At 38.0% G+C, this 12,477-nt stretch overlaps 1 protein-coding gene across 1 annotated transcript in view; it reads right to left on the reverse strand.

Annotated features, from left to right (window-relative positions):
- The window catches only part of DCP2 (decapping mRNA 2), a 52,312-nt gene extending 40,550 nt beyond the window's left edge, over positions 1 to 11,762 (reverse strand). Inside the window, exon 1 of the mRNA XM_058724895.1 lies at positions 11,531 to 11,762. Coding sequence (XP_058580878.1) covers positions 11,531 to 11,583 — 53 coding nt within the window. The 5' untranslated portion in view covers positions 11,584 to 11,762. The remainder of the gene's footprint in view (positions 1 to 11,530) is intronic.
- Between the last annotated feature and the right edge of the window lie 715 nt (positions 11,763 to 12,477).

The following is a 12,477-nucleotide window of genomic DNA, read 5'->3' on the forward strand; positions in this document are numbered from 1 at the left end:
ACAAGGAATATCCCACAAACCTATCAGCTAATTTTCCAGCAAAAATTTTGCAGACCAGAAATGACTGGCATGATATATTCAAAATGCTGAAAGGAAAGAACTGCAAAGAAGAATGATCTACCCAGCAAGATTACTATTCAGATTTGAAGAGGAGATAAACAGTTATCCACACAAAAGTGAAAGGAGTTCATCACCACTAAACCAGCCTTAAGGAACATTAAAGGGACTTCATTAAGTGGGAAAGAAAAAGCTATAATTAAAAGAAAATTATGAATGGAAAAAAATTCATGAATAAAAGCTAATATACAATAAGGGTAGTAAGCAATTATAAAGCTAATGTGAAGGTTAAATGAAAGAAACAGTCAAATCAGTTATATCTAAACAATTAGTTAAGGTGACTCACAAAAAGATGTAAAATATGACAACATATACATAAAACACGGAGGGATGGTAAAAATGAAATTCTTTTAGAATGTGTTCAAATTTAAGTGACCATCAACTTAATATAGACTGCTACATATTTAAGATGTTATATACTAATCTCACGGTAACTTCAAACCAAAAACCTATAATAGATACACAAAAAATAAAAAAGCAAACCAAGTATAGCAGCAAAGAAACTCATCAATACAAGAGCAAAAGAAGAAAGGAACAGACAAGAACTACATAACCAGAAAACAAGTAACATCATGGCATAAGTATACACCTATTGACAATTACTTTAAATGTAAATGGTCTAAATGCTTCAAACAAAAGACACAGGGTGACAGAATGGACAAAAAACAAGACCCAGCAATAGGCCGTTTAGAAAAGATTCACTTCAGACCTTAAAGACACATACAGACTGAGTGATGAGATGGAAAAAGATATTCCATGCAGATGGAAGCAGCAAAAAAAAAAGAAACAAAAACAAGAACAACAAAACACCAGAGCAGCAATACTTACAATAAACAAAACAGATCTCAGAACAAATACTGTAACAAGAGACAAAGGGAATTACTTAATGATAAAACGATCAATACAAAAAAGAGGATACGCAATTGTAAATATCTATGTACCCAACCCTGAAGCACCTAAATACATAAAACAATTATTAACCGACATAGAGAAAGAAACTGACAGTAATACAATAATAGCAGGGGACCTGAACACCCCACTTTAACATCAACTGATAGATCATCCAGACAAAGAAAATCAGTAAGGAAACATGTCTTTGACACGTTACACCAAATGGACTTAACAGATATATACAGAATATTCCATACTAAAACAACAGAATACACATTCTTTTCAAGTACACATGAAACATTCCCTGGGATGGATCACACATTAGGCTACAAAACAAGTGTCAGTAAATTTAAGAAGACTGACATCATATCATGCATCTTTTCCAACCACAACAGTATAAAACTAGAACTCAATTACAAGAAAAAAAAAAAAAAAAAGAAAAACACATGGGAACTAAACAACATGCTACTAAACAACCAATGGGCAAATGAAATTAAAGAGGAAATTAAAAAAATACATGGAGGCCAATGACAGTGAAAACACAACAGTCCAAAATCTTTGAGATGCAGCAAAAACAGCTGTAAGAAGGAAATTTATAGCAATACAGGTCTGCCTTAAGAAACAAGAAAAATCTCAAACAATCTTACACCTAAAGAAACTAAAAAAAGAACAGGCCAAAGTTAGTAGAAAAAAGGAAATAATAAAGATCAGAGCAGTAATAAATGATATAGAACCTAAAAAAAAAAAAAAACAAACAAACACAGAAAAGATCAATGAAACCAAGAGCTGGTTCTTTGAAAAGATAAACAATGATAAACCTTTAGCTAGACTCATCAAGAGAAAAAGAAAAAAGACCCAAGGAAAATAAATCAGAAACGAAAGAGAAGAATGGACACCACAGAAATACAAATGATTATAAGAGACTACTATAAAAAGTTATATGCCAACAAATTGGACAACCTAGAAGAAATGGATAAATTCCTAGAAACATACAATTTTCTAAAAGTGAATCAGGAAGAAACAGAAAATCTGAATAGACTTGATTCCTAGTAACAAAACTGAATCAATAATCAAAAAAACTCCCAACAAACAAAAGTCCAGGACCAGATGGATTCACAAGTGAATGCCACCAAACATTTAAAGAGTTAATACCTATTCGCCTCAAACCATTCCAAAAAGTACAACAGGAAACAAAACTTCCAAGTACATTCTCCAAGGCCAGCATTACGCTGATACCAAAACTAGACAAAGACACTACGAAAGAAGAAAACTACAGGCCAATATCCCTGATAAACACTGATGTAAAAAACCTCAACAAAACATGAGCAAACTGTATGCAACAATATAGTAAAAGGATCAGTCACTACTATCAATTGAGACTTATTCCTGGGATGCTAAGATGGGTCAATATACACAAATCAATCAAGATACACTGCATTAATGTAATGAAGAATAAAAATCATATGAGCATCTCAACAGATACAAAAAAAAAATTTGGCAACAAAAAAAAAATTTGGCAAAATTCAACATCCGATCATGATAAAAACTCTCAAAACAGGGGCACCTGGGTGGCTCAGTTGGTTAAGCGACCAACTTCGGCTCAGGTTATAATCTCGTGGTTCGTGAGTTCGAGCCCCATGTTGGGCTCTGTGCTGACAGTTCAGAGCCTGAAGCTTGCTTCAGATTCTGTGTCTCCCTCTCTCTCTGCTCCTCCCCTGCTCACACTCTGTCTCTCTCTCTCGAAAATAAACATTAAAAACTAAAAAAAAAAATCTCAAAATAGTGGGTTTAGAAGAAGCATACCTCAACATAATAAAGACCACATATAACAAACCCACAGCTAACATCATACTCAATGGTGAAAAACTGACAGCTTTTCTTCTAGTATCAGGCACACAAGACAAGGATATGTCCATTCTTGCCACTTACTCAACATAGTACTGAAAGGCTTAGTTGCAGCAGATAAGAAAAAGAAATAAAAAGGCATCAAAATTGCTAAGAAAGAAGTAAAACTGTCACTGTGTGCAGATATGATACTATACACAAAAAACTAAAAATTCCACACAAAAAAAGACTATTAGAAATAATGAATGAATTCCACAAAGTTACAGGATACAAAATTAATATACAGTAATCTATTGCATTTCTATACACCAATAATGAAGTAGAATAACAAAACAAGCTCATTTACAACTGCACCAAAAAAGAATAAATTATCTAGGAATAAACTTAACCAAGGAGGTAAAAGACCTATAGTCTGAAAACTATAAAACACTGATGAAAAAAATTGAAGACAACACAAATGGAAAGACATTCCATGCTCATGGATTATAAGAATATTGTTAAAATGTCCATACTACCCAAAGCAACCTACAGATTTAACGCAACTCCTACCAAAGTACCAATAGCATTTTTCACAGAAGTAGAACAAGTAATTCTAACATTTGTATGGAACTACAAAAGACCTCAAATAGCCAAAGCTTTCTTGATAAGGAATACAGACGGAGGTATCACAATCCCAGATTTCAAGATATACCACAAAGCTATAATCAAAATAGTACAGGACTGGGGTGTCTGGGTGGCTCATTTGGTTGAGAATCTTACTCGTGATTTCAGTTCACGTCATGATCCCAGGGTTATGGGCTCCACACTGAGTGGAATTCTCTCTCTCCTCTGTCCCTCTCCCCCACTCACACTATGGTACTACACAAAAACAGACATGCAGATCAATGGAATAGAGAGCCCAGAAATAAACCCACGTTTCTGTGGCCAATTAATCTACAACAAAGGATCCAAGAACACATACGGGGAAAAGATCATCTCTTCAATAAATGGTGCAGGTAAAACTGGACATCCAATTGCAAAAGAATGAAACTGGACCACTTTCTAACACCACACACAAAAATAAACTCAAAATGGACTAAAGATCTAAATGTAAAACATGAAAGCATAAAACTCCCGGAAGAAAACATAGGCAGTAATTTCTTTGACATCCAACTTAGCAACATTTTTCTGGGTATGTCTGTTCAGGAAAGAAAACAGAAGCAAAAAATAAACCATTGGGACTACACCAAAATAAAAAGCTTTAGCACAGCAAAGGAAACCATCAACAAAACAACAATGCAACCTATTAAATGGAAGAAGATATTCCCAAATGATATATCCAATAAAAAGTGAATAGCCAAAATATATAAAGAACTTACACAACATCAAAAAACAAATAATCCAATTAAAAACAGCAGAGGACTTGAATAGGTATTTTTCCATAGACATACAGATGGCAAAGAGACACATGAAAAGATGCTCAACATCACTAATTACCAGGGAAATGCAAATCAAAACCATGAGATATCATCTCATACCTGAGATAGTATGAGATCTCACAATGGCCACAACCAAAGGATAAGAAATAACAACTGTTGGCAAGGAGAAAAAGAAACCCACGTGATTGTTGGTGAGAAATATACATTGGTGCAGCCACTGTGGAAAACAATATCAAGAGTTCTCAAAAAATTAAAAAACAGAAATACGATATGATCTGTTAATTCCACTACTGGGTATTAACCGAAAGAAAACAAAAACACTAATTCAAGAAGATATACGCACCCCTATGTTTATTGCAGCATTATTTACAATAGCCAAGATACAGAAGCAACCTAAGTGTCCATCAATAAATGAATGGATAAAGATACATAGATAGATAGATAGAAGAGAGAGAGAGAGAGATAGATACATATATATGCATATATACACAGTGGAGTATCACTGAGCCATAAAAAAGAATGAGAACTTGCCATTTGCGAAAACATGGATGCACCTAGAGAGTATTACACCAAGTGAAATAAGTCAGAGAAAGACACATACCGAATATTTCACTCATGTCTGGTATCTAAAAACAAACAAACAAAACAAATGAGCAAACAAAAGAGAAACAGACCCATAAATACAGAGAATAAACTGATGCTTGTCAGAGGAGAGGGGATTACAGGGATGGGCAAAATGGGTGAAAGGAGTGGGAGATACACGCCTCCGATTTAGAAAGAGTCAATCACAGAGACAAAAGGTATGGCATAGGAAATATGGTCAATGGTATTTTAATAGCATTGTATGGTGACAGATGGCGGCTAGACTTGGGAGCATAGCATAACAGAGCTGCCAAATCACTTACGTTGTACATTTGAAACTAATGTAACCTTATGTCATATACTTCAATTTTTAAAAAGGGAGAAGGGAACAGCAAGGTCTACTTATGTAATAGAAGAATGTCTACTCTTCTTTCACTCTTTTAAAGGAGTCAGGAGTTTCTCCTACAAAAGAGCGGGGGAAGGGGGAAGAATACCCAAAGCTCTTTCCTAACTTTAGCAGATAGGTTTGGGTGATGGCACCCCAAAGCAAAACTCCCACACACTGGTTTAAGGATCCCCAATGTAAGAGCTAGCACCCTATCTACTCACATAAAAGAGAAGCCTGTCAATAAATAAGCTCCTATATACCCTCATCTTAAATATGAAACAGCAACAAAAATCAGCCAACATCTAAGGAAAATCTGGCGCATGACAAAGAAAAACATGTATTAAAAAACTGGCCCTGGAGGCACCTAAGTGGCTCAGTCAGTTAAGGGTCAGACTCTTGACCTTAGCTCAGGTCTCAATCTCAAGGTCATGAGTTCAGGCCACACATTGGGCTCCACCCTGGGTGTGAACCCTACTTTAAAAAAAAAAAAAAAGGCCCGGAAGTTGAAGTTATCTCCTACAACCTAGGTACTCAAAGTGTGGACCCCGGACCACCTGGGAGCATACGTGTGAGAAGAGAAACAGGCATTTTAGTCCTATAAGGACTCAGAAGTTTACTTCCTAATGACCCTCTCAAAGGAAATTACTTTTGAATGTGCACCAGCAAAATAAGAATGACAACCAAGGAAGCATAAAACATGAAATTTAAGAGATAATAAATGCAACCTGGGAGAGCCTTGAAAGGAATTCTAGTAGGCCAGTAGTTTGGCAAACCTAGGGAACAACCAGTTTAGATTGGGCTAGAAGGGTGGAGGTCTCCAAGAGGGCACTCTCCAGGAAAAAACAATTTTGTAGAATAGACAGTATGACTGAGAGTAAGACCGAGGCTATAATAAAGGAGCAGACAAGAATGGAGAGGAGGAAGCTATTCTGGTTGTGCTGAGGAAGAAAGGAAAATGTACAAGTGAATCATAATCCAAGTATGAAGCAAAAAGCCGAAAGTAGAATAAAAAGACAATCAAAAAGAGAAAAGAAGGACTTCAGGAAATGCCAGAAGGGCACCTGCCTGGTTCAGTCAGTGCAGCGTGTGACTCCTGATCTAGGGATTATAAATTCAAGACCCATTTATAAGTTGGGTGTAGAGATTACTCAAAAATAAAATCTTAAATAAACAAATAAATAAGGAATAGCCAGAAATGAGAGAATTATGAAGAAAGCACATGCTTCTTTCTCCAAAAGACAAAACTGTGAAAGGCAGCATTTTGACCAATTAGTAGGATGTAAGAAAGGAGAATTCATTCTGGCATTCCCTTTCAACACCCTTACAAAAGGATCCTGACTATGGCTAGAGGGAAAAAAACAAAATCCTAGCCATTGTAAACCTGCCTCTACTGTGAAAAATACGTACATAGCAATTCCATATAACAAATGCTATTATTCTTCAGCTTTTGCAATCAACCAACAGTAAAACGTGTAACAGCCCTCGCAAGGTTACAAAATGGAATGTAAATATTGTGTGATGCTCTCAACCCTTATCACCTAATATCTACCAAGGTGCACTAAATTCTCAATTTAACATACGATGTTGATAAAACAAACTGGTGCAAGTATATTTTAAAATACTGAAGTATCTATCAGAAGAATTTACCACAAAACAGGTGAAAACCCAGGGAGCAGAAGTGCGATAAAAAGGGGCCGGGAAGGAGGCTGTTGCATTTCTTTCATAACTTCACCTGTACTCTTTGATTTTTTTTTTTTTAACCTTACTCATGAGCACATCTTTTTAATAGCTAAAAGCTAACTTCTTTAAGAAACTTTAGGGGCACCTGGGTGGCTCAGTGGGTTAAGCGTCCAACTCTCAATCCTGCTCAGGTCACGATCTCATGGTTTGTAGGCATGAGCCCGGCATCGGTCGCGTGTTGACAGTGCAATACCTGCTTGGGATTCTCGCTCTCCCTCTCTCTGCCTCTCTCCCCAACTGGTTCTCTCTCAAAATAATTTTTTTTTTCTTAAAAAGAAACTTTGTAAGACAAAGGAAACTTTAATACATGAAAATTACACTTTGATAATTTCATCCTGTACATGGTTTTCCTGTTTTAAAGATTTAAAAGTGTGTGCAGGAGCACCTGGCTGGCTCAGTGGGAGGAGCATGTGACTCTTGATCTTGGGGTCATGAGTTCTACATGTGGGTGTAGAGATTACTAAAAAAATAATAAAGTAAAATAAAAATAAAATAAAAATATGTTATATATACCTAGTATACAGTATACTACAATATATAGTAAAAGCTGAAATAAAATGCTTTCCACAATAATTATGGGACCTCACAAAATGTCATCTTTTCAATTTTCCTACAAATGAAACATCAGCAGAACTACAATTAGTATAAAACTGTTGCAGTAGAATTGAACACTAAAATGGCAAGCTGAAGATGAGCATGAAGTATTTGATTAGCTTACACAATCACCAAAATAGCAGCAACATTAGTTGCCAGAAAATACCTTTCTCCTTTTAACACTGGAGTGGCCTCACCATTTAATTCTTAAAGGGGCTCTAAAAAAAACTCCAAGCATTTCTTTAAAACAGAAACAACTTAAGCTGTAGATTTCAGTTTTTACTTGAAAAACATGCTTTTCAAGCCTTTAGTAAGCTAATTTAAATGGTATTGAAAAATTATTTGACTTTTAATGTCAAATGCACTTTTAATGGTGCAACAGAGGCAAATGTCACCATAAAATGGGGCAGATCTACTTTTTACATACACGTTTACTAGAATGTTCACTAGAACATTTAGACAACAGTCTTTCCTTCCTCTCTTCTAATTTCATTCTACCTAGAAATAACCAGTGTTATCAGTTTGATTGATTTTCCCAGCCTTCTTGTGTGTGTGTGTGTGTGTGCGTGCACACACACACACACACACACACACACACAAATATACATAAGACATTAAAACATTTCTTTTAAAAAAAGATATCAAATGACTAAGTGTTATGCTCAATAGTATACTGCATACATCATTTCAAGATACAAATATTTTCCGTCAGCTGTTTACCTTAGGAATTTCTAATGGCTGCACAGTATCCCAGTAAATGAAATGGTGCATAGGAAATCACTGCAAAAATAACATTCCATGTCCTAGGTCATAAGCAGCCTAATGGTTACCAAGTCGTATCTTGAAAATGTAAGTCTCTTGCTCTAATTTTTCACATCAAAATCAATCTATACATTTCTCCAAAAGTTACTAATATATGGTCAACGACTGAAGCAGGCAAGATTTGCAGGAATATGTAACTTATCAAAAATTGACAACACAGGGGCGCCTGGGTGGCGCAGTCGGTTAAGCGTCCGACTTCAGCCAGGTCACGATCTCGCGGTCCGTGAGTTCGAGCCCCGCGTCGGGCTCTGGGCTGATGGCTCGGAGCCTGGAGCCTGTTTCCGATTCTGTGTCTCCCTCTCTCTCTGCCCCTCCCCCGTTCATGCTCTGTCTCTCTCTGTCCCAAAAATAAATAAAAAACGTTGAAAAAAAAAAAAAAATTAAAAAAAAAAAAAAAATTGACAACACAAAACAAACAAAAAACCTCTTAAATACAATAATAAACACTATAATTGGGGAAAACATAAAAGGGAGTAAAAACAAAAAGGGTCAAGACCAAACTCATAAATCAAGATGTACTTAAAACAGCAAAGGAGTCAGAAAAATTAACCTTTTTCCACTTAAGCTTTATGTTTAAAGAAATTAAACATAAATTCTAACTATAAATTGGTCTCTAAAAAAGCCCCAAATCAAAAAACCTGAATTGTTAACATTAAACATCTTTAATCAACAAAAACATTAAAATATTAACATTAAAGTGTCATTATTTTAAAACTCAAAGTTTTAAGAAATGGTTATTTGGTTTATTAGTTTGTCAGGTAGTTAGCCCTAGTTTTTAAACATACAATCCTCATTTATATAACCAAAACACAGTAATTGCAAAAAAGTTACTCTCATTTCTTGAAGAAAAAAAAAAGTTACTCTATTCCAAAAAATCTGTATAAAATTGCTTAAATACACTCACTGGGAAACCTAGTAAGAATCTTTAACATTCATCAGATGTTTCACGTATTGTTTACAAAACACAACAATTATTTGTTATTATATTTAATCCTCCGTAGTACCCAAAATAAACCCATACTAGTAGAAAGATTACTTTATTAGATGCCTCTAAAATGTATAAGATTACCCATCTTTTTTTTTTAATGTGTATCCCTATTAATCCCTACATAATTCTTGCTCACCTTTTCAAATACGTACACATTTTACTTTTTTTTCTAACTAGAAAACACACATCCTTTTAAAAAATCTTGGAAACAAGAAAAATCATACTCTCACTTCTTGTACATGTTCGTCCATTTACCCACACACATATACATCAAATATTTTTAATTTTTTTAATGTCTATTTATTTTTTTTTTAAATACGCGTATTTATTTTTTTTTTTAATGTTTATTTATTTTTGAGACAGAGAGACAGAGCATGAATGGGGGAGGGGCAGAGAGAGAGGGAGACACAGAATCGGAAGCAGGCTCCAGACTCTGAGCCATCAGCCCAGAGCCTGACGCAGGGCTCGAACTCACCAATCGTGAGATCGTGACCTGAGCTGAAGTCGGACGCTCAACCGACCGAGCCACCCAGGCGCCCCAATGTCTATTTATTTTTGAGAAAGAGACCATGAGTGGGGGAAGAAGGGAGAGAGGGAAACAGAGAATCTGAAGCAGACTCCAGGCTCTGAGCTGTCAGCACAGAGCCTGACATGGGGCTTGAATCCATGAACCAAGAGATCATGACCTGAGCCACCCAGGCGCCCCTCAAATCTCTTTTTTTCTTATGAAATTTGGGATCATAGAAAATAAGCACATTTTAAGTGGTTCATTTGAAGCGATCATATTCCAAAAATTATAATCATATCATCACCAAAGAAGTACAGTGACATTCTTAATTAGTTGCAAAATTAGTCTATTTACTTATCTACGTGTACTTTTGTGAGGTTTAAAATGTTAGACTTGATTTTCTGTAAGGACTACCTGGCATAGGAGAAAAACTACAGGCATTGATTGTAGAGAAAAAGACCTAGGTTTCAAATCCTGATTTTCTGAATTACAAGAAACGTGACCTTGTGTAGATTACAAACCAAGTCTGTTTGTCAGATGAAAATGTAAAGAACTGCACCTACCAGAATTGTTTCCAGGATTAAATAAAATGATATATGAGAAAGGAGCACCCAGTGCCTGGCACACAACAGTACCTCCACAAGTGTGTTCTTTCTTTCCCATTTAAAAAAAAAAAAAAGGAAGAAAAAGCGTGAATGTGACACAACTATTCAAAGTCAGAATTCTAGACATAAATACAGTAAACACACTTGAAAAGATGTTTTGTTTTGTTTTTTTATCAGAGCCTTTTACTCACTTGTAATTTAAGTTATCTCACAATCCACTTAGCCGGCGACAACCCAGGGTGTTACTGTACGAAAAATTTTACTTCGGGAAAAGAAAATATTTTAAGTCCATTTTACAATTTTCGCTATCTGAAATTATAGCTAACAACAGGAAGAATGCAAAAAAATTTCTCTTGTAAAAGTATACCACGAGTTAAAATCCTGCAGCTGAGAATCTCCTTCAAGGAAAATTGAAGAATGAAAAGAAAAGCAACTCTAGACTTTTTCCCCCTTCCAACGGTAAGTTTGGGGATAAACAAGGGAGTAATTCTTCTGAGCAATTTAGAAAATGCCAGGGACGTGGAAGAACACACGAGCGAAAGGGTAAGTTTGAAACTGCTCCCTGCGTAGGTCCGGGGGCGTGGGACGAAGATTCAAAACTTTGGGGTCTTTCGACAGAATTGAGGAATAAGACGGAGGGGGTCGGGGGGAGCGGTTCTATAAAAGTCAAAGGCAGAAAAAAACAATGGGAGGGGGAAGAGGCGGCCGAAAAACGCTCAAGACCCAGACTTTGGCGCAGCGGCTTCACTTTCAGGAAAGCAAAAGAGTTAGGAACTAAGAAAATGAGGAAATTCCGGTGCTCCGCAAGAAGGACGGAGGGGCCGTGAGAAACCGGGAGGCTGCGGGTGAAAGACCGGGTGGTGTCGTGGGAGAGAAGGGTCGACCCGGGAAAGCGAGCAGCGGCGGGACCGGAAAGCGAGAACAAGGATGCGGCCGGGGGGGAGGGGGCGCGGAGGCCTCCGGGGTCGACCAACGTGACAGAAAACGAGTAGGGGACTCAGGGGGCCGTGGCAGCAAGGGGCGACGTGGTACCTGCAGAGATCGTCCAGGACGCTGCCGGGAATCTCCACCCGTTTGGTCTCCATGATGAGAACCCACAGCAGGAGCAGTGCATCCCGGCTCCGCGCGGCCGGGGACCAAGGGTACGGCACGGAGACTCCGGCTCGCCGGAAAGCGGGCAGCGGCGGCGGCAGCGACTCCAGCAAAGAGAGGGGGAAGGGGCGGGACCCGCTCACTTCCGTCCCGCTCCCTCAGCCCAGAACCCCGAGCCTGGGCCAGAGCGCGGGGCGGAGCCCCGGGAGTCACGCCCCTGCTCTGCTTGAAATGTCCAATGGGAAGCTGTAGAATTGGGAGGCTGAGCAAGCTAAGCCAATGAAATGTTTGTTTATTGGTCTGTCGCCTCCAATCCGTCTTCAAGCTGCTCAGTTGCTCCTCAGAAAACCAACTTCCCGCCGCCTGTGATTGAGCCCTGGGGTTGCTACGCGCATGCGCACCATGCCTCCTTTGCACTATAGAAAGTCCAGAGGATTCAGGTCTTGCTGGTAGACTCAGAGACTACATCCTAGGGTTTGGCGTGGTGTAAATGTCCTCTTGGTGACCAAGCAGGCGTTCGTACCTCTTCAGGGCAGACGCCAACGGCGCATCCTGCGCAAGCGTGCACTTGGAATTCCTGTCACCAAGTATCCTGCACACTCATTGTCGTCCCATCGCCTCCAGGCCAAGGGCTGTGCCTCTAACTACAAACACCGGTTGTCTTTTGTGTGTGTGTGTGGTGGCTTACCTCTGCCTTTCCTCAAAGGACCCAGACAGAACTTTATCCTACTATCTGACACCTAGTGAGATCTGAGAAAATATTGATTGAACCTGAACTTGGGAATCTTCATTCTACCTCCTGCACATACTCCAATCTACTAGCCCTCACTGATTCCTCATCTTGCTTAATAGAGCCCAATCCATTTAGGATCTTGCAGAAAAAAAAT

The sequence above is a fragment of the Neofelis nebulosa genome, chromosome 1 (genome assembly GCF_028018385.1).
Source record: "Neofelis nebulosa isolate mNeoNeb1 chromosome 1, mNeoNeb1.pri, whole genome shotgun sequence".
Classification (NCBI taxonomy): domain Eukaryota; kingdom Metazoa; phylum Chordata; class Mammalia; order Carnivora; family Felidae; genus Neofelis; species Neofelis nebulosa.